The sequence below is a fragment of the Martes martes genome (genome assembly GCF_963455335.1).
Source record: "Martes martes genome assembly, chromosome: 1".
NCBI classification, from domain to species: domain Eukaryota; kingdom Metazoa; phylum Chordata; class Mammalia; order Carnivora; family Mustelidae; genus Martes; species Martes martes.
In genome coordinates, this window is record NC_137888.1 from 209286968 (window position 1) to 209314460 (window position 27493).

The window sequence follows — 27493 nt, forward strand, 5'->3', positions numbered from 1 at the left end:
CGGGCGGCCGGGCGGTGGCGCGCGGAGGACGCACGGGCGGCGGGACGGAGGGACGGCGGCTGCCGAAGCGCGCGAGGCGAGTAGGACCTGAGGTTGGGTCGGGGTTCGAGTCCGCTTCGGGGTTCGAGCGTGGTTCCCCATCCCACCCACCCCCAATCCCGGGGCGCGACCTTGCCGTTCTCTACGAGCCGCTGCCTCCAACTCCACCGTCTAAGTCCAAACTTTTCGGACTTTGAATGTCTGGTTCCCCGCGTCTCTGTCCCCTCCCCGTCTTTGACTCCGTCCCTGCTTCTCTCCCCCGGCCGCATCCTCCTCCGTCTGTACTTCTCGCCCTGCCCCTTTCCCGCATCACTGTCCTCCTTCTGCCTCTTTCTCCCATCTCGGTCCTCCTGTCTCTCTCTCTACCCCCGCTCTGTCCCCCCTCGCCCTCCTCGGCGGCCGAGCAGAGCCAGGCCCCAGACGGCGGGAAGGCGTCCGGGCGTCCGGCCGGGCTGGGCCTCGGCCTGGCGGCTGGGCCGGCGTGGGGAGCGGCAGCTGTTTGCCATTAGCCCGGGACCCCGCAGGCCCCGCCCCCCGGCACGGGGCGGGGCCACCCTTGCCCCCATCTTTGGGGCGGGGAGACCCCAGAGACGTCCGGTTTGGCTGGGAGGGAGGGCTTCAGGGAGACCCCGCGGGACATTCGGGCCCACCGGGGACCCCGGGCCTCTTTCCGTGTCCCCTCTTGGAGTGTCCCGCCCCCCTTTTTCTCCATCTCTCCTACCCGGTGTTTCCTTTTCTGAACCCCTAGGGTCCCATACAGGGAGAGGGGCTTCAGCCGCCACACTCCCCACCTCCTTCTGCTTTCTAGACCTGCAGTCATCCTAGCACGTAGAGGGTGGTCAGATGACTGGAGACCCTCAGACCTCTCAGTCTCGGTGGGAAATGGGCAGAGAGCTGTGGAGTTGGGGGTGAGGGTGGTGTGGCCCTGGCAGTGGGGAATCTGCCAAGCTTAGGTTCAAGTTCAGACTCAGCCACTTCCTCCTGTGGTGACCCTGGGCAAGTCACTGGACATTTCTCTGCCACCGAAACGGGGCAGTAACCGTGTGCCTGATGAGAATGTTGTAATCAAATCAGTGGCTGGGGGGATTATTGGGGTTATTACACTCATTCGCCCCGCCGCTTTTCACCTCCAGGGGCCACCACGGGCTATTCGAATTCTTCCTGCCACCAGTCTCTCTCAGGTCTCCAGAAAATACTTTTGATCACTTCCCTGGTGTGTAGGGGGTGAACCTCCAAGCAGGTGGAAAACTGAATTTCTTACAATCGGTGACTGTGCTTCAGGCGTTGAAAGAGACGTGGAGAGAGAGGGAGAGAGAAGTGGAGCGAGACCCAGACGGACGTGGAGAGACTCGGAGAGACAAGGAGAGACTCGGAGAGACAAGGAGAGACTCGGAGAGACAAGGAGAGACTCGGAGAGACAAGGAGAGACGCAGAGAGACTGGAGAGACTAAGCAAGAGGCGAGCAGGGTGTGAGACAAGGACAAGCTTGGCCGCCCCTGGAGCCCCAGCCCCGCCTTCATGCCCAGCAGGTGCCCCGCCTGGCCAGTCCTCCCAGGTACCCACTGCCCTGGCACCCATAGGCCAGGAAGGGTCCTCCTTGGTGGGATGGGCTGGGGCCTCTGGAGCAGGGCAGCTAGAGGTCAGACAGCAGAGAGGACTGGCCAAGCTCAGGCTGAGTGTTGGGGACAAAGGGGTCCTGGCTGGCCTCCAGGGCTGAGGAAGGGTTAGTGAGAGGCTCTGATTGTCCCTCCCTTTCGCAGCCTCCAGGCACCCTCTCTTACTTCCTCCCTCCGCCCACCCCCATGACTTCCCTGGCCACCACCCGGCCTTCTATCCCTGCTGCGCCCCCGAGCCGGACGCATCCTGGGGGGGCAGGAAGTTCTCGTGTAGCCCGGCAGCGAAACTGTTTATTTTTAGAGAAAATTGTTTCCATAAAGAGGAAAGGCTTTGCTCCTCACTGCCTCCCCCCAACTTTCCCTACCCCCCCCACTCTGGCTGGCCTGACCCCGCTCTGCTTTGGGGTTCCCTACCCTGAGCCCCATCTCTCCTTGTGCCCCTGTGTCTCCGTGTTCTCAGATCCTTGCAGGAAGACTGTCTCCCACTTAGTGCCCCAGTCCCCTGCCCACCTCAGCCTCCATCTGTCCCTGTAGCCAGCTTCTGGCCTGGGCTGAGAGGAGGGGTGCAGGAAGGGTGGGGCCTGTCGGGCTTGGGGCCCCCCAGCCCAGGGCCTTGTGGAGGCGGGGCTGTGGGAACAGCTGGAGCCTGTCCAGGGGCCGGACAGATGTGCAGGCGGGCCGGGAGGTTTGGTTTCTTTGTTCCAGACCACAGGGACCCTCCCCCCCCCAACCCCTTTCCAGAAGTCCAGCCGGGTGTGTTCCTATGTTTTGGGGGTGGGGGGGTGGGGAAGGGGACATTTGTGGGGGAGGGGTGGCCCCATCCCCTCCCCCCTTCTCCTGCAGACTCCCCCTGACTTCAGGCTCCTATATCCCCTCTCCCCAGGTCCGCCTCAGCCCGCGCTGCAGGTGATCTGAGTCATAGGCCCCAGGTGACTCTCGAGGAACATCTGCAGAAGAGAGGATGGCCCAAGTCCTGCACGTGCCGGCCCCCTTCCCAGGTCGGGGGACTTAGGAAGAAAGGGCCCTGCCTGGGTGTCTGGGGGAAGGATATGGCCCAGCCTCTGGGGGAGGGGGAGAGGAGGGGGTAGTTGAGGGTAGAGCACAGCCCTGCCCTGAGGGCCTGAATGAGGGTTGGCTCTGCCCCAGGGGCCGATGGGGCCAGTCTTTCAGGGAAAGGGGCGGGTCCGAGCAGAGAGATGGGTCCCCATCGGGGCTGTAGAGGGAGGAGGCGCGGGCCTGCCTTGAGGGTTTCCAAGGGGGTGACAGGGCCTTGCGCTGACACTGGAGTCACAGCTGAGCATCCAGTGGGCTCCCATCCCTTGGGCAAAGAAGCCCGGACCCTCTCCGGGATGTGAGTCTTCGCCCTGAGGAGGGGACAGCCGTGTTCAGAGGCCCTGGTCTTTCTTCACGCCCCAGGGACCCCCGGCCCAGCCTCCCCGCCCGCCTTCCCTGCCAGGGAGCCTGACCCACCATACTCCGTGGAGACGCCCTACGGCTACCGCCTGGACCTGGACTTCCTCAAGTACGTGGACGACATCGAGAAAGGCCACACGCTCCGGCGTGTGGCTGTGCAGCGCCGGCCCCGCCTCAGCTCGCTGCCCCGGGGTCCCGGCTCCTGGTGGACATCCACCGAGTCTCTGTGCTCTAATGCTAGCGGGGACAGCCGCCACTCGGCCTATTCCTACTGTGGCCGCGGCTTCTACCCGCAGTATGGCGCCCTGGAGACCCGAGCTGGCTTCAACCCGCGCGTGGAGCGCACGCTGCTGGATGCCCGTCGCCGCCTGGAGGACCAGGCGGCCGCACCCACCGGCCTGGGCTCCCTGACCCCCAGCGCCGCAGGCTCCACGAGCTCCTTGGTGGGCGTGGGGCTGCCACCCCCGACCCCACGGGGCTCGGGACTGTCCACACCTGTGCCTCCTAGCGCCGGGCACCTGGCCCACGTGCGGGAGCAGATGGCAGGTGCCCTGCGGAAGCTGCGGCAGCTGGAGGAGCAGGTGAAGCTGATCCCCGTGCTCCAGGTGAAGCTCTCTGTGCTGCAGGAGGAGAAACGGCAGCTCACAGTACAGCTCAAGAGCCAGAAGTTCCTGGGCCATCCCACGGGGGCCCGAGCCCGCAGCGAGCTCTGCCTGGACCTCCCAGAGCCCTCCGAGGACCCGATGACGCTCGAGACCCGGAGCGTGGGCACCTGGGTCCGGGAGCGGGACTTGGGGGTGCCTGACGGGGAGGCAGCCCTTGCCGCCAAGGTCGCTGTGCTGGAGACCCAGCTCAAGAAAGCACTCCAGGAGCTGCAGGCAGCTCAGGCTCGGCAGGCTGACCCCCAGCCCCACGCCCGGCCACCACCAGACAGCCCCATCCGCGTGGACACTGTCCGGGTGATAGAGGGCCCTCGGGAGGTGGAGGTGGTGGCCAGTACAGCCGCTGGGGCCCCTGCACAGCGGGCCCAGAGTCTGGAGCCCTATGGGACAGGGCTACGGTCCCTGGTGACATCTGGAGGGGTCGAGAGCCCTGCTGTGTTCCGGAGCCATGAGGTGGTAGAGACAGTGTTCCCAGCATCCACTGCGCCCACTGGCAACGTCCACCTGGTGAAGAAGATCAGCATCACGGAACGAAGCTGCAATAGGACGGCAGGTGAGCCATAGTGGATGGGGGGAGGATGGTGGAGAGGTCCTCTTTGTTCCTGTGAATGCCAGGGTCTAGCCCCAGCCCCGGCCTTCCATCAGACCAACAGCTCTGGCTCTCAGAGCCTCTGTTTCTTCACCTGCAAAAAGGGGACAGTTTGCCACTAATTCTGGGCTGTAGGGAGGCATGCAGAAAAATCGGTATCTGATTAAGTATGCATTTTCATGTCTAGTACATTGTATGTATCCAGGAAACAGTAAGTATTTGAGAGAGGGTCCCTAAGACTGTTGGTTTGTTGGGCCGAAAAACCCATCCAATTTGTTCAGTAAATGGCAGAAACCAATTTCAGACTAGTTTAGGCAATGAAAAGGAAATGTAGTTTTTATGTAACTTAGAGACAGCTTCAGGTATAGCTGGATCTAGGTGCTTCAGTATCATCGAGGATCTTTAACTCTCTTCTATGCACCTTGGGGTCTTCTTTCTCAGGTGAATGAAAGTAGCCCCAGCACTCCAGGCATCTGTTCTTCCATCTCAGTGGAAAGGGAGCCTCTCAGTCCAAATAGTGCCAATAAAAAAAATCCCACGGGTGCCCCTCATTGGCTGGTGGCAGTCATGTGCCCGTCCCTGAGCCAATCACGGTGTCCCTCACTGCCCAACCCCAGATCCTAGGGGTAGAGGCGTTCCACCCAAGTCCTGTGGCCTTTGAGGGAACAAAGGGGTGCCCCCCCTCCCAGAGGAAGTGCTGAGTCCTCATGCCAGGAAAGAGGATGTGGGATCTGCAATATGACAGCTGCCCCACCATTGCCACCCTTAGGTTCCTGGGAGAAGCTGTCGGAATGATTCATAATAATGACAGCTGTTCTTTATCAAGTGCTAGCCTGTTGCCAGGTGCTGTGGTAAGGGTTTCACTCGTGGGAGGCTGAAGAGTATGGGGTTTATACTCAAGCCACCTGCATTCAGATTCTGCTTCTTGATGTAGGGACTAGGTGAAGTCTCTCTCCAGGCCTCAGCTTCCCTGTCTATAAAGTAGTGTAGCGATAGTCCCCACCTCCAGGACTCTTTGGATTACTGTGCACAGTAAACCCTCAGTCCCTGCTCATTGCTTCTTCTGTTGATAGTTTTCAGGCCAATTCTGCTTCTAGCTGGGGGAACTGAGGTTCAGGGAAAAGTTGTACTTGCCCTGGGTCACACAGCCAGGAAGCAGCTGAGCCAGGATCTAGACTAAGGTCAGCCTGAACCTACAGAGGGCTCAGAGGTACAGCTCAGGTCCTCATCCCAATCTCCAATGTCAGAGCCTCACGGCAGGACCCCGGGGCACAACCTGGAGGGTGGGGACCCAGCTGTGTTTTCTTGCTTTTCCATGTTGTTCCTGGCCGGCTCCAAACACCACTCCTCTGTTCTGTGTCCATCGCAAACACCCGGCCCTTTGACTCTGGCCCTCAGCCAAGGGCCCTGCCCAGCTCAGCCTTGGGATTTCTGAGAGGCAGCCTTCATTCCAGACATGCCGCCTCAGGCAGCCGTGGGACTCCCTACCTGCAGGACACCCAGACATAGTGATGTTCCCACTCTGTGCAGGCTGCTGCCCCCCGAAGTTCTTCCATGTGTCTCACTTAACTCCTTGCTGCTGCCAGTCCCAGTCTCTGCTTTGCTTGGGCAGAACTGGAGTGTGCTGGTTCATTTCAGTGTCATCGCATTCGGCAGACTTTTATCGAACGTTTGCTGTGTGCCACACTCTTCTACGCACTGGGGACGCAGCAGTGAAAAAGACAGAGGCTGTACGGGGCGCCTGGGTGGCTCAGTGGGTTAAAGCCTCTGCCTTCAGCTCAGGTCATGATCTCAGGGTCCTGGGATCGAGTCCCGCATCGGGCTCTCTGCTCGGCAGGGAGCCTGCTTCCCCCTCTCTCTCTGCCTGCCTCTCTGCCTACTTGTGATCTTTATCAAGTAAATAAATAAAATCTTAAAAAAAAAAAAAAGAGTCTGTACAATAAGCAAGAGAAGCCCTGTAATAAATAAGTGAAGAAATGTCATTTCAGAGACAATGTGTTTGAAAGCAGATGAAGCAGGCTCACGGGCCAGGCAGCACTGAATGGGGTGGCGGCCTGGGCTCCAGTTCTGATTTCCCTGCTCCCGAGTTCTGTGCCCTTGAGCCAGTTACTTGACCTCCGTGTGCCTCATTTGCAAATCGGGGGTCATGACAGCCCAGTGTCACCAGATCAGTGTGAGGTATAATGCGTCTGTTTCTATCGCGTGTTCCGTGTGGCGTCAGGCTGTTGGCTCTTTGAGCCAAGATGTGAAAGAGAGGAGGCAGGCCGTTGGCACAGAGGTGGGAAGAAGAGTGTTCACAGCAGGGGCAAAGGTCCTAAAGTGAGGAGGGGCTGGAGCACATCAAGGTGTGGAAGCAGGTGGAATGGGATGAGGCCGGAGAAGTTAGGTCCCCAGGTGGTGGGGTATCAGAGATGGGTCCTGTAGGGATTGTAGACTGGGGAGAAGCCCTGTGAAAAATGATATTAGGTAGTACAGAACTTGACAAACATTTGGACTGTGTGTTTAGGTGGCCAGCTTGATGGGTAGATCCGGGAGTACTCCCTGGAGGAGGCAGCAAGGAAGCCTTCTCTGCCATCTAGAATTCCCTCACTGCCAAGGAAGGGTGGGGAGGATGAAAAGCAGCCCTCCCCCTAGGCTGACAAGGGTGGGTGGGGTTGGGCGGGCAGAAGCCTGGAGGCCTCAGCAAGTCCCATCCCCCACCTTCCAAAGACACCCCCAGCAGATCACTGGGAGAAGGGGCTGCTGGGCCTGCCCACCCGTGGGGGCTCAGAGGCTTTGAAATGTACTTTGCTCCCATTCAAAACATATTCCTGTGATGGCAATTCATATTCTTTGTGGAAAGTTTGGGAAGTGACAGAAAAATCTGGAACACAAAGCAAAACCCCCAAAAACCCACCACCGCCCAGACACAGCTGTTGTCAGCACTTACTATTTCCTTCCAAAATTTTTAATGCAGAAAATAATACGTTATCTTTCAACAGCAACAGGGAACTGATGCTGATGGAGTGTGTTGTCTTGCGTTGACTTTGAAAAGCAGTTAAGCAGCCTCCCTAGGGGGCCTGGGCATTTTTAGACGCTCTTTTCATATTTTAGTTCACTTACCTCCCCCAAGCCACCTGGAGGCCAGGGTGGGTGGTATTTTCATCCCCATTTTAGGGATGAGGAAATGGAGGCCCAGAGTGATCGCCCACTGTTCCTGAAGCCAGGATTCAAACTCCGCCTTTGGTTTTTTGGATTTAACATGATCCCAGAGGCATTTCTTCTCATTAAAAATTCCTGGGATGCCACATTTACTGGGCAGCTGCGGCAGTCATTATCATCCGTGCTACGCAGAAACCCCTCACATCTTCTGTTTTCTCGGGGAAGGTTTCTTAAAAAGCTTTTTTTTTTTTTTTTAAGATTTTATTTATTTAATTGTCACAGAAAGAGAGACAGGGAGCATCAGGTAGAGGGAGAAGCAGCCTCCCTACTGAGCAAGGAGCCTGATGCGGGACTTGATCCCAGAACCCTGAAATGATGACCTGAGCCCAAGGCAGATGCTAAACCAACTGAGCCACCCACGCGTTCCAAACCTTTTATTTATTTATTTTTTAATTTTATTTATTGGGCACCTGTGTGGCTCAGTCGATTAAGCATTGGCCTTCGACTCAGGTCTTGATCCCAGGGTCCTGGGATTGAGCCCCGCATCGGGCTTCCTGCTAAGCGGGGAGCTCACTTCTCCCTCTCCCTCTGCCACTCCCCCTGCCTGTGCTCTCACTCATTCTCTCTCAAATAAACAAACAAAATCTTAAAAAAAAAAAAAGATTTTATTTATTTATTTGACAGAGAGCACAAGCAAGGAGAGTGGCAGAGGGTGAGGGAGAAGCAGGCTCCCCACTGAGCAAGGAGCCCCACATGGGGCTCAATCTCATCATGACCTGAGCCCAAGGCAGACGCTTAACCGACTGAGCCACCCACTGGCCCCTGGGGGACCATTCCTGAGGCCCATGAGTATTGCCAACTTGCTCTATTCCCCTGTGGCCTCGCTCCCTTCCCACACTGGGTGGCTGAGTGGTTTACATTTTTAAGAATTTCATTCGGCCCAAAGGAGGCCGAAACTGAGTTCATTTAAATTCTTCAGCTCACGGCGACCAGCTCCCTCGGTCTGCGCATGCCAGCTCTCTCGTTTTACTTGATTGATTGATTGATTGATTTTTAAAGATTTTATTTATTTATTTGACAGACAGAGATCACAAGCAGGCAGAGAGGCAGGCAGAGAGAGAGAGGAGGAAGCAGGCTCCCCGCTGAGCAGAGAGCCCAATGCGGGGCTCAATCCCAGGACCCTGGGATCATGACCTGAGCCAAAGGCAGATGCTTTAACCCACTGAGCCACCCAGGTGCCCCTTTGATTTTTTTTTTTTTTTTCTACCTTCACCTTCCACCCTCAATGCGGACGGTCGGTAAATATTTTCAGCTCCGTGGGCCGCGTGATCTTTGTTGGAATGGCTCAGTTCTGCTTGGTTCTTTTTTTTTTTTTTTAATTGCCAAGAGCTTATTTTTTGCATATTTAATGTATGCATTTTAATGAGTTTAGTGCCTCAGTTCTGGGTAGCTCGTAAGCCCGGACAATATATAAAGGAACAGACGTGGCTGTGTGAAATTCGGTTTCATGTAATTTTCACATGTCCCAGAGAGCATTCTTCTTTGTTTTTTCCAACCATCAAAAATGCAGAAATGGTGCCCACGGTCCGTAGTTGGCCAACCCCTGCTCTCTGCCGTTCTCACTCTCCGCCCCCCCCACAGCCCATGTACTATCATTCCTTGCAATCCACCTTCCAGAAGCTTATTTAGACATTTCAGTGTCCTTGAAAAATATGCTCTGTGCATGCTTGATTTCCTAAAATGGTATTGTGATTTCCGAAGGAAAAATCTTGCCGTTTCTTATTTTTTTTTTTTCTCTCTCTCTCTCTCTCTCTCTTTGTACAATCTTTTTGAACTCTCCACCCTGATGCTTCTACCTCGGGCTTGTTCCTTGTTTTTTTTTATTTTTTATTTACTTATTTATTTATGTTTAAAGATTTTATTCATTTATTTGACACACAGAGAGAGAGGAGGAAGGAGGCTCCCTGCTAAGCAGAGAGCCCAATGCGGGGGCTCCATCCCAGGACCCCGAGATCATGACCTGAGCAGAAAGCAAAGGCTTAACCCTCTGAGCCACCCAGGCGCCTGGGCTTGTCCCTTGTAACGATCGTGTAGCCTTCTGCCCTAGGTGCGTGCTACGCTTTTCTTCTCCGTGCCCCCTCGGTGGGCACCTGGGTGACTTTCAGCTCCTCGCTGCCGTGAGCAGTGACAGCGCTATCTGCACGTGTCACCTCCCCTGGGGTTGCTGAATCACAGGGAATTCACCACTTCACTCCACATTTTGTCTGATCCTTTCAGGGAAAGCTCTCTCTGTCCACACTCCCACCACCCACGCTTGGATCCAAGGTGCCCATTTCCCCCACATACCCACCGGCGCGAAGTTTTCTCTCATGTTTTGCCCATCGACACGGGCGCATATGGTATCTCCTTGTTTTAACATGCATTTCATTGATTATTTTTGGTAAGATTTGGCATCACCATACATGTTTAATAAGATTTCTCTGTGAATCACTTACTTTTAGCCTTTGTCCGTTTTTCCTCGGGCGATTTTGAGAAGTTCTGGCATATTCTAGAATCAAGGTTGGCAAACCACAGCCTTTGGGCCAAATCCAGCCCATTGCATGTTTTTATAGGCTCCCAAGCTAAGAAGGGGTTTTTATGTTTTTAAATCGTTGAACAATATGAAAGGAACAACATTATGTGACATGAGCATAATTATATGAAATTTAAATTTATCATGACTTGGCCATGCCCATTAATTTGCATACTGCCCAGGGCTACTTTTTGCAACTGAGACCCTCTGGCTCCCATAATTGAGAATATTTATTGTCTGGTCCCTTACAGAAAAAGTTTATTGAGTCTCGTTCTAAAAGATAATCCCTTGGTTATTTTTGGCATTGTGAATATTGTCCTGTAGTGTGTACTGTTCTGTCATTTAACTTTGTCTGTGAGGGTGGTTTTTCTGTTTTTGTTTTTGTTTTATCAAGTAGAAATCTTCATGTCGGATACAGTTAAACCCATCGTATTTTTCTTTTCTTCTTTAGTTAATTTTTTTTATTTTTTTCAGGTTTCATTGAGATGAAATTGGCATGTAGCATTGTACCCATTCAAGGTACACAAATAGTGATTTCATATTTGTATATTGCAAAGTGATGACCGCAGTAAGTTTAGTTAACATCTGTCAGCTCACAGAGTTTCCATGCTGGATAGAACATCCCTAGGATTTATTTATCTCATAACTGGAAATTCCTACCTTTTGACCCCCTTCTCCCATTTCCTCACCCCCCTGTCTCTGGAAACCACCGCTCTGATCTCTGCATCTAGGAGTTTGGTTTTTTCCAGCTCTACATGTGAGTGAGATCATCTTGTATTTTTCATATGTAGTTTGAGGTTGGTTTGTTTTTAGGAAGGGTGAGCAGGGAATAGGGAGATGTATAGAGAGAATTTTTTTTTATTTTTATTTTTTAATTTATTTATTTGTTAGAGAGAAAGAGCGAGCATAGGCAGACAGAGTGGTAGGCAGAGGCAGAGGGAGAAGCAGGCTCCCCGCCGAGCAAGGAGCCCGATATGGGACTCGATCCTAGGACGCCGGGATCATGACCTGAGCCGAAGGCAGCTGCTTAACCAACTGAGCCACCCAGGCGTCCCATGTATAGAGAGAATTTTATGTAGGCTCCAGGACCGCATGACCCTGAAATCATGACCCCAGCCAAAGTCAAGAGTCGGATGCCTCACGGACTGAGCCATGGAGGTGCCCCATCCTTGAGGATTTATTTATTTATATATTTATTTATTTGTTTTCAGACAGAGATCATAAGTAGGCAGAGAGGCAGGGAGAGAGAGAGGAGGAAGCAGGCTCCCTGCTGAGCAGAGAGCCCGATGCGGGGCTCGATCCCAGGACCCTGGGATCATGACCTGAGCCGAAGGCAGAGGCTTTAACCCACTGAGCCACCCAGGCACCCCTCTTTGAGGAATTTTTGAAGGAATCTTACCCCTCCTGAGGCCCCCAATACTCTGTTACATTTTCATCCGGTAGCTACATTGATCCTTCAGAGTTTTTGCGATAAGGTGTGAGGTAGGGATCCAGCTTGGTTTTTCTTGGGTCGAATCAGCTGCTTTTTCCCAGCGTCACGCCCCAGAGGGCACCTTTCCCACCAATTTGTGGAAGCCCCTTTGTCTTAACCCCAGCTTCCCTCAGCTGGGGCCTGGGTCAGGCCTTCTCGCCTTTGTTCCTTTGGCACATTTCTTCCCTCTGCAGTGCCTGCTGTGTGGGCCGTTGTGGCTGTTTGGAATGGTTTACTCTCTCCTCAGCCAGCTTCCCCATCTTTGCCCTTTTGGGTAAAGTTGTCTTAGCTGGTCGTGGACTTCAGGTCTTCCCTCTAAACTGTGGTATCGCTTTGCCCCATTCCTTCGTGGAATGACACTAATACCTGCGATCGGTTTTATTATCGTTACTGCTGTTTTAGCGTTGAGCGTCTGACTTTGAACTCCTCGCACTGGAAGGAGCCGGCCAAGCTTTTTGAGACAAGGGCCTGCTTTTTCCTGGGGGCAGAAGGGGCTATGGTTTGCTCTATTTCTTTTTTTTTTTTTTTTTTTCCCTCTGCTTTTAAAAAATTGTGGTAAAATACATATAACATTAAACTGAGCACAAGACCCACTTTCAAATGTCCGGTGGCATCAGTACATTCACGTTGTTGTGCAACCGTCACCAGCATTCATCCCCAGAGCTTTTCCATCTTCCCAAACTGAAACTCTGTCCCCATTAAACACTGACTCCCCCGCTCCCTCCCCCGGCTCCTGGCGCCCACCATCCTCTTCCTGTCTCTGTGACTCTGACTTGTCTAAGGACCTCACATAAGTGGAATCTTGCCTTATTTGTCCTTTTGTGACTGGCTGCTTTCACTGCACAGAATACAGGACCTCGCAGGTATTGGAATTAGGAGTCCGGAGTTCGGGGCCAATCACCCAGACCGGGGACTAGCCTGTGTGTCTCCTGACACAGCCCGCTTGGCCACAGAGTCATTTTGTTGGTTGGTTGGATGTGAATTTATTGACAGAGTTTAAAAAAGAAATCGGGAGAGTCACAGAAAAACCCCAGGGTGTGTCTGGTTCCCCCCAGGGGCTCGGGCTGCCGCTCTGGAAGCCAGCAGGGCCCACCACGCCCTGGGCTGGGCACCATCGACCCGTCTGTGGCTGTGTCTCAACTGTTCTTCACGCTTTGCTTGTGCCAACTGTTGGCTCTCTCTGTTCTTAACTCCAGTAGTCATGGACTTGAGAAAGTCTTCACTGTGTCAAAAAAAAAGCTGTAACTTTTAAAGGGAATTGAAAGGAACTCGTCCTCAGAGCCCATGGCCAAGGGTAGAAATGAGATGTCCTGGGGGAAGCAGGGACACAGAAGCCACACGTGGCCTGGGGGAACCTGAGGCAGGCTCTGAGATGGGGACAGCCACTCACGATGGCGCCTCTGTTCCTGGCTCCAGGTTGGGGATCCTGTCCCACTCACCCCCGACTCCCACATGGGCAGTGAGCATCCTTGGGACCTAGTGCCCACAGAGTCACCTTTGTCCTCTGCCCGACCTGAAAAAACCTGGGTGGTTTTTTTTTCAAATTGTGGTAATGTTTACATCATATAAAACTTACCATCTTAACCATTTTATTTTAATATCTTTATTTTTTTTTTCAGCAGGCTCCATGCCCATCGTGGGGCTTGAACTCATGACCCTGAGATCAAGCATCACATGCTCCACTGACTGAGCCAGCCAGGCACCCCGCCCCCATCTCAGCATTTTCAAGTGTCCCGTTCAGTGACACTAAGCACATTCACACTGTTGCTTGACCGTCCCCACCATCCATTTCCAGAATATTTTCATCTTCCCAGACTGAAAATCTACCTGGGTGGGGTGGTTTTTTGGTTTGTTTGTTTTTTGAGATTTTATTTATTTATTAGAGAGTGCGAGCATGCACACTCATGGGAGGGAGGCGGGAGGGGCAGAGGGAGAGAGACTCTGCACTGAGCGTGGATCCCACCCTGAGTCTCAATCCCATGACCCCTGAGATCATGACCTGAGCTGAAACCAAGAATCAGACGCTTAACCGAACGAGCCACCCAGGCGCCCCTGCCTGGGTGGGCCTTTAATTTTTATTTTCTGAGGCCCCTGGGTGACAGTTGGTTAACTGTCTTCGGCTCGGGTCATGATCCCAGCGTCCTGGGATCGAGCCCCGCATCCGGCTCCCTGCTCAGCAGGGAGTCTGCTTCTCCTTCTACCTCTCCCCCTGCTTATGTGTTCTCTCTCTCAAATAAATGAATAAAATCTTAAAAAACATTTATTACAGTGTCACCAGCTTCCAAGTTCAGAAGGGAGCAGTGATATCTGTAACACAGCCTTACTTTTGTTGAAATACTAATAAATCTTATGAAAGTAGTGCTTACAGTTCTCTTGAATTAACAAATGATCCTTGAGCAGTATTGACGTTACAGGCTTCGTTCTGAGCCTCCTTTCCCCTCGACATTCTGTCTTCAGCCCGCACAACACCGCTATGATGGAGGACATGTCATTCTCCTGAGGCACAGAGAGGTTAAGCGCCTTACCTGAGGTCACACAGCTTGTTCATGGGAGAGTTGAGTCCCTGCCATCACGGGGACTTGTGGCTCTGATCAAACCTTGTTTCCAGACAGCACTCAGTGTGATGTGTGGGGGGGATGGGGGGTGCTGGGCCACAAGCCAGTACTGTAGAGTCACAGTGTCCTCCCTGTCCCTGACCAGCTGCCAGTGCAGGCAAGAGACTGCTGTTGGAATCGGATTCTGCTGCTCATTCACTGGGTGACCTCAGGCAACCTTCTGTGCCTCAGTTTCCTTATCTGTAACAAGAATCCCGTGGGTGGGGAAGACTCGCGGAAGCACCCAAGCCTCAGCCCTCCGAGCGCCTGGCCCGGGGCGTGTGACCCCGAGGAGGCAGCTGTAACTGCGGGGGTTACCCACAGTGAGCACCTCTCTTCCTGCCCTGCAGGGCTCCCGCAGGCTCCAGCGGAGGCCTCCTCGTCACCCCCAGGGGTGGCGGTGACCCCCCCAGCACAGCCTGAGAAGAGCACGGGAGGAGTGGGTGCCCGCGAGCCTGCTGACACAGAGCCCACCAGGCACGTGGCCTCGCGCGGGTCAGAGGCGGCGGGGGGCGCAGGTGAGTGAGGGTGGCCGCAGGGGACGGGGCCGGAGGCTCGGGCACAGGGCCTGGCTTTGGGAGATTCTTACACGCCCCCCCATCCTCCCTAGGCGAGCCCCCGGCAGGTGTGCGGTCCATCATGAAGCGCAAAGAGGAGCCCGCAGACGCCGCGGCCCACCAGAGGAGCCTGCAGTTTGTGGGGGTCAATGGCGGGTGAGAGGAGCCCCCACCCCCACCCCACGCTCCCACCCTTTCCTCAGCTTCTGCCCTCCTGTTTGTTCCTTGGTTTGTTCACATCCAAGAACGCGCCCCGCTCTAGGCCCTGGACATTGCTTCCCTCCTTTAACCAACGTGCTGTAGACAGTTGGGGACACTGAGGCACACGGGGCTGGATGCCTTGCTGGAGCTCCCACGGCAGTCGGGAGTCGGCCCCCAGCGGTCAGACTCCCAAGCCTGTGCGGTGGCTGCTGCTCCGCGCTGGTCCTCGCAAGGTGCCAGGCTCGGCTCCTTGCCTGATGGAGCTCCCGGTCCAGTGGGGCCTCGGGCACTGGCGCGCAGTTCAGCCCCGGTGGGGTTGGAGCAGCGATGGGGATGGGGACGCTTGGAGGCCCGGGGCGGGTGGGGGAGGGGAGGAGCTAGCCAGCGGAGGGAAGAGGGGGGGTTGGGAGGGCAGTCCGGGTGGAGGGCACAGCCTCCGAAAAGACAGGAGGCAGCGGTGACATCCGTGAGAAGCAAAAGGTGTAGGAAGTGGTAGACAGGGACAGTCTGGGGACCTTGAGTGCCAGACCCAAAGCTTAGACCTGGTCCAGAGGCAGCAAGAAGCACAAGAGGGACCCGTCTGCAGTGGGGTGAGGGTCTGGCGCAGTGAGACCTGCATAAGGCGTCAAGGACTAGAAGGTGAGAGCAGTACTTCTCCCCCTCCCACCCCAAGCACGGTCGCAGTCCTAGCTAGTGTTTACGGAGTATTTACTGTGCTCCAGGCCCTGTGAGGCTCATGCGGCTGTTACCTGTTTAACAGTTGGGGAAACCAAGGTGCAGAGAGGTCAAGGGCTCAGAGCCCTTGTCCTTTCCCACGTGCAGCGTCTCCTCACTCCGCCCATGCTTCCGTCCCAGATACGAGTCCTCATCTGAGGATTCCAGCACGGCAGAGAACTTCTCAGACAACGAGAGCACAGAGAACGAGGCCCCAGAGCCAGCGGAGAGGGTCCCAAGTGTGGCTGAAGCCCCGAAGCTCAGGCCCTCGGGGACAGCAGTGGCCAAGAGCAGCCAGGAGGAGCGCCAGCCGTCTCAGGAGAGTCAGCAGTTGCCCGTGGTGGAGGGAGCGGCAGGAGCGAGTGCAGAAGAGGAGATCCGGTCAGCTTTCTGGGTGGGAGGGACTCGGACGGGGTGAGGTGGGTGACCTTTGCCTCAGATCTCACTATTCGCGCCCTCTGAGGGAATCTCCCATCAGTCATGCACACCTTAGTCTGAATTAGCGAACCAGCACTTTCTCCTTCTGGCCATCAGAAGGTCTGCAGGCTTTGATAAAGGGCCTGATGTGGGTGCTTTGGGCTGTTGGAGTTAGAATTGAAGGGGCAGACAAAGTTTGTCCTTAAGCCACTCACTGTCTTTGGGACATATGCCCCACCTGCCCATCCCATTGGTGTCTTTGGTCCCCCTGGTGAAAAATCTGCCCTCGGGCCAAGATTTTTCTATCCATCACTGCCTGCTTGGAATAAACTCTAGCCTGCGTGTCCACTTTCTCTTAGGATATGTCTGGGGCCACCTGGGAGGCCAAGGCGAGCATTCCCAAAGTAAACTTCTCTCTTATCTGCCCCTTGCAGGATGGAGCTAAGCCCCGACCTCATCTCCGCCTGCCTGGCCCTGGAAAAGTACCTGGAGAACCCCAATGCCCTCACTGAGCGGGAGCTGGTACGATGGGGCCCTGGGCCTGGGGCCCCCTCCTTCCCTTGCACCCCCACTGCAGCTTCTCAGCTGTAGTATCTCCCTGTGCCGGCCTCATAGGGACTCCAGGATCCAAGCTGAGAGCTTGGGAAGGGGTGGGGGGTTGATGCTGGAGTCAGGCCCTAGAGAGGGGCTGGGGCGGCAGGAGGAGCCGGAGGATGGTTGCCTCCCAGCAGTCCTGACCTCCGGTTCCTGTTGTTTTGGGGGCTTGAGGGAAGGCACTGCCACATGTCTCTTTCCGGGGGCCTGTACTTGCCTTTGAAGACCAGGATGGAGATGTTCACGCCTTCCCTGGGGGCACAGCTGGGCCTTTGGTGCCTGGAGTCCCTTTAGAGTCTTTGTCTGGGAGGGGGCTGGGGGTGACTACGGGGAGGGCTGCCCCCGCTTCTCCTGGGGGCTGTGGCCCAGGGTGGGGTGTCCACACCCACACTCGCCGCCCGGGGCTTTGTCGGGGTGGGGGGCAGTGGGGAGCAGGCTGTGGCCGCCCTCATGCCCCTCCCTCCCTGCACCGTGGCCAGAAAGTGGCCTACACCACGGTGCTGCAGGAGTGGCTGCGCCTGGCCTGCCGCAGCGACGCCCACCCCGAGCTCGTGCGGCGCCACCTGGTCACCTTCCGGGCCATGTCGGCGCGCCTGCTGGACTACGTGGTCAACATCGCCGACAGCAATGGCAACACGGCGCTGCACTACTCTGTGTCCCACGCCAACTTCCCCGTGGTGCGGCAGCTGCTGGACAGCGGTGAGTGGAGGGGCGGCAGGACAAGGGGGCCCCGGGGCGGCTGGGCTGGATGCTCCCCCCACCTGGATGGTCTGATGGTGGAGGTCAAGCTGCCCTCTTGAGGAGCACACCAGCCTCCCAGTCTGATGGGGCAGACGCTGTCCTCCCAGTCTGATGGGGGAGACACTGCCGTCCCAGTCTGGTGGGGGAGACGCTGTCCTCCCAGTCTGATGGGGGAGACACTATCCTCCCCACCCATAGCCCCAGCATACTGAAAAGAGCACACATGGCCTTAGGGACAACATGTACACCTTTCAGATTCCCTCCTCCCCCCAAGAACCCCTGTGTGATGAAGGTGACACTGCTGGAGCCCTGGTCTGAGAGAGGGGTATATAGCCTTCCATCTGGGACTTAAAAGTACATTGTCCTCAAACAGGCAGGGAGAAATCTGTCCTTCACTGGTCTAACAGAGAAGACACAGCCTCCCAGACTGATGAAGGAGGCAGAGCCCACAATCTGATGGAGAAAATATAGGCCACGCTGAAGGAGACTGGCTCTTCCAGACCAGTAGAGGAGAACAACCCCTATGATTAGCCCTAAACCTGGGTGCCAATGGCAGTGTCTCCGGGCTGATGGACCAGACACAGTCTCCCCCTTAGAAGTCCCTCCTCTAATGGGCAGTGTGGCCAGAGGTGGAGATGCTGGGGCAGAATGGGGCTCTCGACCTGAGAGGAGGGAGGAATCTGGCTGCTGATGGGGGAGATGCTGCTTGATTCTCATGGGCGCCCCCCCCCACCGCAGTTTTGGGGTCTGAGGTCCCGTGTCCTCTTTGCCATCCCCCCCAGGTGTGTGCCAGGTGGATAAGCAGAACCGTGCTGGCTACAGCCCCATCATGCTCACTGCTCTGGCCACCCTGAAGACCCAGGATGACCTTGAGACGGTCCTGCAGCTCTTCCGGCTTGGAAACGTCAATGCCAAAGCCAGCCAGGTACAAGCCCTCCATGCTGTGGACCCAGGCAGCCCTTCCCGCTCACTGAGTCCCGGCTGTGCACCAAGCCCACATGTGATCTTATTCCGTGCCCTGGGGGAGAATCCCCACTCCACAGACAAGGGAGCCAAGGCTCAGACAGGCATCTGTTTTCTCACGGCCAGACTAGAACAGGTGGAATTTGAACCTTGATGGTCTAGCTTTAGAAACCCATTCTTTTTTTTTTTTTTTTTTTGAATTTTATTTATTTGGGGCGCCTGGGTGGCTCAGTGGGTTAAAGCCTCTGCCTTCAGCTCAGGTCGTGATCCCAGCATCCTGGGATCGAACCCCGTGTCGGGCTCTCTGCTCAGCGGGGAGCCTGCTTCCTCCTCTCTCTCTGCCTGCCTCTCTGCCTCCTTGTGATCTCTCTCTCTGTCAAATGAATAAATAAAATCTTTAAAAAAAAAGATTTTATTTATTTATCTGATAGACAAAGATCACAAGGAGGCAGAGGCAGGCAGGGAGAGAGGAGGAAGCAGACTCCCCGCTGAGCAGAGAGCCCGATGCGGGGCTCGATCCCAGAACCCTGGGACCACGACCTGAACCGAAGGCAGAGGCTTTAACCCACTGAGCCACCCAGGCGCCCCAGAAACCCATTCTTTTTTTTTAAGATGTTATTTATTTATTTGACACAGAGAGAGAGCATAAGCATGGGGAGCATCAGAGGGAGAGAGAGAAGCAGACTCCCCACTGAGCAGGGAGCCCAATGCAGGACTTGATCCTGGGACTCCAGGATCATGACCTGAGCTGAAGGCAGATGTTTAACCAACAGAGCCACCCAGGTGCACCCCCATTGCTGGCTTTTCTATTAATTTAGTTCCTTAATTAAAAACAATTTCAATAGTTTATTTTAACTGAGATGAAATATACATAAGATTATCCATTTAGCGGCACCTGGCTGCCTCGGTTGGTGGGGCATGTGACTCTTGCTTTTGGGGTCCTAAGTTTGAGCCCCATGTTGGGAGTGGAGTTTACTTAAAAAAACTTTTTTAAGCGCCACCTGGGTGCTTAGTTGGTTAAGTGTCTGCCTTCATCTCAGGTCATGATCCCAGGGTCCTGGGATCGAGTCCCAAGTTGGGCTTCCTGCTCAGCAGGGAGTCTGCTTCTCTCTTTTCCCCTCCCCCTGCTTATGCTCTCCTTCTCTCTCTCTCTAAAATATAAATAAAATCTTAATTTAAAAAAATTTTTTTAAGGTTTTATTTATTTATTTGACAGGGAGAGCGAGATCACAAGTAGGCAGAGAGGCAGGCAGAGAGAGAGGGAAGCATGCTCCCTGCTGAGCAGAGAGCCCGATGCGGGGCTCAATCCCAGGACCCCGAGATCATGACCTGAGCTGAAGGCAGAGGCTTAACCCACTGAGCCACCCAGGCGCCCCAAAATTTTTTTTAAAAAACAGGGTGCTGGGTGGCTCAGTCAGTGAAGCGTCCGACTCTAATTTCGGCTCCAGTCATGATCTCAGGTCATGAAATCGAGCCCTGCGTCAGACTTGTCAGACTCAGGGCTGGGCGTGGAGCCTGTTGAAGATTGTCTCTCCTTCTGCAACTCCCTGCCCTGCACGGGCACACACTCATTTTTTTCTCTCTCTCAAAATAGTAATGATAATAATTTTTTAAAAGATTATCCTTTTTAAAGTATACAATTTAGTGGCATCTAGTACATTAACAGTGTTGTACAACCATCACCTCTGTCGACTTCTAGAACATTCCTATCACCCCAAACAGATGCACTAGGCCACTAGCACTGGACTTCCCATTCCCCCTCCACCTGCTCCTGGCAGCCACCAGTCTGTTTTCGCTCTCTCTACATTGGCCAATTCCGGATATTTTACATAAATAAGATCACGTGGTATGGGTTCTTTTGTGTTTGGCTTTTCTTCCAGCAAGCATAATATTTCCAGGGTCCACCCGTGGTGCCGTGAGCATCAGTCCTTCATTCTCTTCTAAGGCTGAATAATATTCTGTAGTTTGTTTTTCCATTCATCCACTAATGAACATTGATTTAATTTTTATTGACATTCAAGTGACATACAGAAAACTGTAAAAGTCTTAGCTCAATAAATGTGTACATCTATATTGACACCTGGGAGCAAGGAAATTGGGGATGGGAGTGGGTAGGCAAGTAGCACCTCCCCAAAGAGGAAGCATTTAAGACCAGATGTGAGGGATGAGAAGGAGACAGCAGGAGGAGGAGGGACCAGCAGGTGCAAAGGCCCAGTGGTGGGAGGGATTGTTTGAGATCTAGAAGGAGGCCAACAAGTGGGGATACCATTACCATCACAGTACTCGGGAGCAATGGAAGGTTTCAGAGCAACGGTGTCCTGCCTTGGGGCCCCGCATGGTCTATAAACCTGTTCCTTGCCCTGCCTAGGCGGGGCAGACGGCCCTGATGCTGGCGGTCAGCCACGGGCGGGTGGACGTGGTCAGGGCTCTGCTGGCCTGTGAAGCGGACGTCAACGTGCAGGACGACGACGGCTCCACAGCCCTCATGTGCGCCTGTGAGCACGGCCACAAGGAAATCACGGGGCTCCTGCTGGCTATGCCCAGCTGTGACATCGCACTCACTGACCGTGTGAGTTTCCCGCCTAAGGCGCTCCGGGGAGGGCGGGAGCACTGCACGGGGCCTCGTCATAGCAGTGGATGCTTTGCAGGACGGGAGCACGGCTTTGATGGTGGCCTTGGACGCCGGGCAGAGTGAAATCGCGTCTATGCTCTACTCCCGCATGAACATCAAGTGCTCAGTGAGTGTCAACACGGGCAGGGCAGTGGGGAGTGGGAGGCACTCTGGGAGGGGACGGACGGTTAGGAAGGGCTGGTGCCGTTTAGGGCCCGTGCTTATTGAACCTTCCTCGTGCCCCTGTGAGGAAATGAGGCATGGACAGCTGAGAGTATATAGCAGTATTTGAACCTGGATCTGTCCAGTTCCATTTGAGACCTGTCCACTCACTTGAGAAATATTTACAGAGCACCCACTGCATGATAGACCCTGGGAGCCACAGCCCTGAACCAAACAGGAAACGGTTTTGGCCCCGCACAGAGCAGGTATCAAACCCCCACAGGGCAGGTATTGTAGCAAGATACAAAATACACAGATTTTAAAAATATATATATATATATATTTACAGATCAGTATATCATACCAGGTGACAGTAACTGCTGGGAAAAAATCTGAAATAGGACGGGAGGGGACATTGAGAGATGGGGGGCTACTGAGGACATGGGGGAGTGAGTTGTGTGGCTGTCCAGGCAGAAGGAGCAGCCAGTGCAAAGGTCCTGAGGCAGGAGCATGCTCAAGGTGTTTGAGGAGCATCAAACACAGTGGGAAGAGGTGAGAGCAAGGAGGTGACACCATGACTGCAGGTCCTTGTGGCCTGCGGTGAGGACTTCGGCTTTTCCTCGAAGCAGTGTATTCAAGGCCTTGAGATGTCTCACTGTAAAGAAACCTAACTCATGTCTAACTTGGCATTTCTCTTATTTGAGCACAGAAATCAGGGTTTTTAACAAGTGATGCCTGTTAGGAGCACCTGAGTGGTGCAGTTGGTTAGGCGTCTGCCTTCGGCTCCCAGGATCCTGGGATCCAGTCCTGTGTCAGGCACCTTGTTTGGCGGGAAGCCTGCTTCTCCCTCTGCCTGCCACTGCCCCTGCTTGTGCGCTCGCTCTCTGACAAATAAATCTTTAAAAAAAAAAATGATGTCTGTTAGCAAAACATTTTCTGGAAGCCTAACAGGAGGATAATTTGGGTCCTTGCTGTATCATAAGTGCCTGATGGAGGAGAGAGCCATTCCAGTCTGAAGGGGGAGACAGGGGCACTCCTCATAGGTCTCTAAAGTAGTACCCTTGTCTGATCTTGTCTGATGGAGGAGACAAGCTCTTCTAGTCTGATGGACAGCATTCTAGGTGCCTCTCAGCCATGATGTCTTGAACCATAGACACGAGAGCCTGATTCAGCTGCTTAAAGTACAGTTACCCTTTCCAGTTTTCAGGTGGGGAAGCAGAGGCTTAGAATGATCACGTCCCCGGCCCAGAGTCTCACAGATAGGAAGGGGTGAAGGCCCCGGGGGCCATCTGTCTCTAGACCTTGGGCAGGAAACTCACTGTTCCTTCCTCCTCACTCCTCCTTGCATTCGCCCTGGCCTCCCTGAGGCACATCTAAGCTGCGGCTCGAAGGTGGCATGGTGGGTATTGATTATAGTGACCCCCCAGACGGTCCAGGAGAGTGAGGGTCACTGAGATAAGCCTTCCATCATCCACATGGCTTCCAGGTTCTTACTGAGGCTCTAGGTCTCCCTGGCTTCATTCCCCAGGGTGTTGGGACACCTGGGGCTCAGTTGCAGTACTGAGGGCATCACCTGGGGTGCAGCTCAGCCTCAGTTTCTTCAACTGGAAGATGGGGGTGATAGGACCAGGTGAGGAGCTGTTGTCTGATGTGTGGTCCCACTCCCAGGGGCTCCTGAGGGACAGACCCCAGTCCTCTATCGTTGTCCACCTAGACCACTGCGGTTGCCTCCACCCAGGCTGCCTGGCTTCCACCCTCACTGCCGCCTTCAGTCTGTACTCCCCCCAGCAAGCAGGGGTCACTGTGAACACCCGAGTTAGGGTACAGCCCTCCTCGGCTCACAGCCCTCTGTGGCTGTCACCCTACTTGGAGGAAAAAACAGTCATCCCCAGAGCCCACCAAGCCCTGTACAGACATCCTCACCTCCCCCTCTACTCTCTTCCTCTGCCCCTTGCTCAGTCTGCTCAGCCTCTCTGCTGCTGCTGCCTCAGGGCCTTTGCACTTGCTGCTTCCTCTGCTGGAAAGCCCCACCTCACTCAGCTCAGAAGGCTCCCCTGCCTTGACTACCCGCTCTCCATTCTCATGGCTCCTCTGTCCTTTATCTGTGATGAAAATCCTCCTCAGCCTCCATGCCCTTCTCTCAACATCCCCTCCTTGAGGCGGAGGGACCAAGTTCTCCGGTTCACTCACCTCAGCCCCAGGGCCAGCCAACCTAGTTGGCACCTTGCAGGCCCTGGAAATGATGTCGAACAAGAATTCTGCTTCTTGTTTCAGATTGCCCCCATGTCTGATGACGAAAGTCCTGCGTCATCCTCAGCCGAAGAGTAACCAGGAGGGAGGCCAGAGGCACCGCTGCTCAGGGCCAGCCAGCCCCAGAGCCAACCGTCCCTCGTCCTTCGTCCCTTGTCTCCTTCCTCGCCAACCCCCACGGAGACCTACCAAGGCCCACGTCTCAAAGGCAAGTGGGTTCTTCTTCTGCTTCCCAGGAGGAGCCCTCGACAGCAGCAAGACTGCAGCCCAAAGCGGGTTTTTCCTGGTATGCCAGTTCAAAGCCGCCGCAGCGCAGACTGAAGCTAAATTCTTCCATAAATTGGCGCCAGCGGCCGATGCCGGGGCGTGGGTTTATGAAGGACGGGGAGAACAATCAACTGGCAATTCTGGACGGAGCAGGGTGAAAGGGAAAATCCTGTATTTTTGAGTCATTATCGGGGGAGGGGAGGAAATCATATTCCTTGTTGCCAAATTTGAAAGTCACTGGAATCGCATATTTTCATTTTAATCCTGAATGTTGCTATGCACGGGTCACGTCTGGAGTGCCTTAACGCGCCCCCCCCCTCCCCCGTGCACCCCACATTTAATTGTCTGCCGTATAATAGTGTTTTGTCCGCTCCCCCCAGACCGCTTTCTTGGGAGAATTTCCTTCTGGTCTCTTCGCAAAACAGATTCTGTCCTTGTCACTCAGGGCAGGAAGCTGAGTCCTTCCTTCTGCTTTCAAGTAAGAGGGCTCAGGACCCAGCAGCCGAGATGTGTGAGCCGTGGACACCGAAAAATCACCCAGAAACCCATCCCCTCCCTGCGTGGAGGCCCTGGCACATATTAATTTTCCTCGAAAATCCTGCAGGCCTGGGGATGCAGGAAATGAATCGGGTTCCCAGAGCAGCTGCTGAGTCCCTGGGCTTAGAACCCTGGTAACAGGGCCGCCCTCAGGCTCCCCAGACTCCAGAATTTCTCTCGTCAAAGGGGCGGGGGGCGGTGGACGGGGCATGCGCGCGCTGTCCGCGCAGAGGGCAAGCTGCGAAAACTCCATGTGTGCACAATTACAAGTTGGCTGCCCCCGAGGGCTCCCAGCGCAAACTTAAAGAGACAGGGCTTTGCCGAAAACCAAACAAGGACCAGCTGGAGGTTTTTGTTTTTGGGGGCTTTTTTTTTTTTTTTTTTTTAAAAACAACCTACAGGCTTTCCGGAGCTGCCTGGCGCAGAGCCTGCTGGAAATAGGGCTCGCCAGACACACGCAGTTTCCTCCGTGGCCTGTTCTGTCCCCCAGAAATCTTAACATCATTTTCTTTCCAGTTCCTTCCTTTTGTGAACCAAAAAAAAAAAAAGAAAGAAAGAAAGAAAAAAACCGGGGTGGGGGACGGGTTCGGAACCTTGAGAAGTGCCTTATGGCAGGGAGTTGAGGTCCCCAGCGAATAGGGGTCCCGTCCCCTCTCGGCCGGGTCTCTGCGCTCAGCCGCCAGTGACGGAGCCAAACCACAGGCCTGAGTGCTCGCATTCATTCAGTAAAGCGGGGGCGCTGGCTGCTCTCTAGAAAAGGGGGTTTCTTGGCTTGATGGACTCTGCCTTGCTTTGATTGCGACTGAAGGGGGGTACTGGACACAAAAGAGAGCTCGGACGGTCGAAGGGTTGTGTGCGCGCATGCGCACGTGTAAGTCGGAGCGGGCACAAAACCGGAGCGGACTGGGGACGGCTGGGGACGGCTTTGAGAAGTGGCGCAAGAGCTGTGTGCCTGTGTGTCCGGCCCCAGGGCCAGCAGTGAGGTTTATTTTAAGCTCCTAGAAGCAGCTCATTGACAATCCCCAGCCGCCACCCCCCCAACCCCAGATAAGTCCGCATTTATCCCTGCTTTCCCCTCCCCTGCCGGTGGGGCTTGATGTGCAAGGCTCCAGGGAGGTCCCGCTCCCCCCACCCCCACCCCGTGCTCTTCTCACATGTATTCATGACCTTTAACTTCACTTTCCAACCACGGTACGCCCATAAAGACAGTATTACACTTAAATGAAGTATTCCTTTTTGTAATCGTGCTGTAGAAGGTAAAGGAATTTAATAAAGCTATCTTATGATACTGTCCACGCGGCAGCCTCTGGTCTTTGTCTCGCTGTACTTCTCTTTAAGCGTCTAGATTTTTTTTTTTTATAAGATCGTATTTGTTTGTCAAAGAGAGCACATGCAGGAGAAGCTGCAGGCAGAGGGAGAAGCAGGTTCTCCGCTGAGCGAGGAGCCCCACATGGGACTCGATGCCAGAACCCTGGGATCATGACCTGAGCCGAACGCAGATGCTTCACCGACTGAGCCACCCAAGTGCCTCTCAAATAGATCTCTTTTTGGAAAATGGACTGATTTGGGGGCGCCTGGGTGGCTCAGTGGTAAAGCGTCTGGATGGGTTTCAGTTCAGGTGGCGACCTCGGGGTCATGGGATGGAGTCTTGTGTCCAGCTCTGCGCCCAGCTGGGAGTCCGCCTGGGATTCTCTCTCTCCCTCTGCCCCTCCCCCCACCACAGGGGCTCTCTTTCCAAAACAAAATAAAATTAAAATGGACTTATTTTAAACATTCAAAGCGACAGAAAAGTGACAATAATGTATAGTAAACTCCCTTCTGCTCTGCACTACACAGGCACTTTCCCAAGTGGCTATTTCCATTTAAATGTAAATTAGTTATAATTGGTTTGTGCTCCATAGCCACCCGTGGCTACCAGATCAAAACTGGAGATAGAGAACATCGCCATGGTTGGAGAAAAATTTTTGTTTTTTTTTAAGATTAATTTATTTGGGGTGCCTGGGTGGCTCAGTGGGTGAAGCCTCTGCCTTTGGCCCAGATCATGATCTCAGGGTCCTGGGATGGAGCCCCACATCGGGCTCTCTGCTCAGCGGGAAGCCTGCTTCGCCCTCTCTCTCTGCCTGCCTCTCTGTCTACTTGTGATCTCTCTCTCTCTGTCAAATAAATAAATAAAATCTTAAAAAATATTTATTTATTTATTTATTTTAGAGCATGAGCAGGAGGGACAGAGGGAGAGTCCTAAGCAGGTTCCACTTAGCACGGAGCCCAACATGGGGCTCAATCCTGCAACCCCAAGATTAGAGCCTGAGCTGAAACCAAGAGTCTGTCACTCAACCAACTGTTACCACCCAGGCACCCCATAGAAAGTTTTAATGAACCCCCGCTGTGAACACCTCAAAAAACATCTTTACTGATTTTTTTTTCCTTGTGAACAAAATAATTCATCGTGACTGTACAAGGCAAAATTCTAAATATACAGAAGTGTTTGGCACAGTGGAAGGTGCCATGGTCCCAACTGGTTGAAATGCCTGCTGTTGTCAACACGTTGGAGTGTCTCCTGCCAGACCTTTTTCTGATAGGTTGGAACTTTAGAATCTTGGTTTGCTGTTGGATTTTTTATTGAGGTATCCTATGCATACGTTTTGTGCACAGATCGTGTACAAAAATGTATAGCTTTCAAACAATATCCTGTATTAGCAACACCAAGACTGGATGTAAAGTGTCAGCCCTACCCATCCCTGGGTCCCTCCCCTCACTTCCCCCAAGGGTGATTGAAGGTTGCTCTCCCTACCTCTCCTCTGTTCTTCCTCTGGACCGTTCCACCGTTAGATATGGGGGGCTTTCAGAAGGTCTTGAAAGTCCCAGAAGTTTATGTAAAGTTATGTATTTCTGAACTAAAGGTCTACTGTCAGTTTTCCAGAGGGCTCTGTGAACCAAGAGGCCTTCCAGAAATGAAAAATATTGTTGCCCACAAGCAATCTCCAAGGCCCATTTTGTCATCCTTGTTTTTTGCTTTTTGGGTTTTTTTTTTTTTTAAGATTTTATTTATTTGACACAGAGAGAGAGAGATCACAAGTAGGCAGAGAGGCAGGCAGAGAGAAAGCGGGGAGGCAGGCTCCGTGCTGATCAGAGAGCCCGATGCGGGGCTTGATCCCAGGACCTTGAGATCATGACCTGAGCTGAAGGCAGAGGCTTAACCCACTGAGCCACCCAGGCACCTCTTTGTCATCCTCGTTAACTTGTTAGCTCATGCTTAAGATCCCGTTCCTCAGCACCACCCAGTTTCTTGCTTTGCTTTTTGCTGATATATGTATTTTTATTTTTAATTGTGGTAAAATACTCATAACACCATGGAAGCCATTTCTTAAAGATTTTATTTATT

General features: G+C 54.0%; 1 protein-coding gene across 1 annotated transcript; it reads left to right on the forward strand.

The window, feature by feature from the left end:
- Position 1: 1 nt before the first annotated feature.
- Positions 2-25404, forward strand: KANK2 (KN motif and ankyrin repeat domains 2). The gene is made up of 13 exons (XM_080827042.1): positions 2-76; positions 1321-1594; positions 2539-2653; positions 3072-4283; positions 14448-14615; positions 14708-14810; positions 15711-15950; positions 16421-16508; positions 17060-17279; positions 18104-18246; positions 20653-20853; positions 20933-21022; positions 23332-25404. Exons 3-13 carry the CDS (start codon positions 2617-2619, stop codon positions 23383-23385), a joined length of 2556 nt encoding a protein of 851 aa, XP_080683168.1. The 5' UTR covers positions 2-76; positions 1321-1594; positions 2539-2616; the 3' UTR covers positions 23386-25404.
- The last annotated feature ends 2089 nt before the right edge of the window (positions 25405-27493 follow it).

Bases quoted from the DNA above. Each gene is read 5' to 3' on its own strand.
- KANK2 (XM_080827042.1), top strand. From the start codon at position 2,617: ATGGCCCAAGTCCTGCACGTGCCGGCCCCCTTCCCAG. The intron at 17,280-18,103 runs GTGAGTGGAGGG...CATCCCCCCCAG, and splicing joins GCGGCAGCTGCTGGACAGCG to GTGTGTGCCAGGTGGATAAG. The intron at 21,023-23,331 runs GTGAGTGTCAAC...TTCTTGTTTCAG, and splicing joins GCATGAACATCAAGTGCTCA to ATTGCCCCCATGTCTGATGA.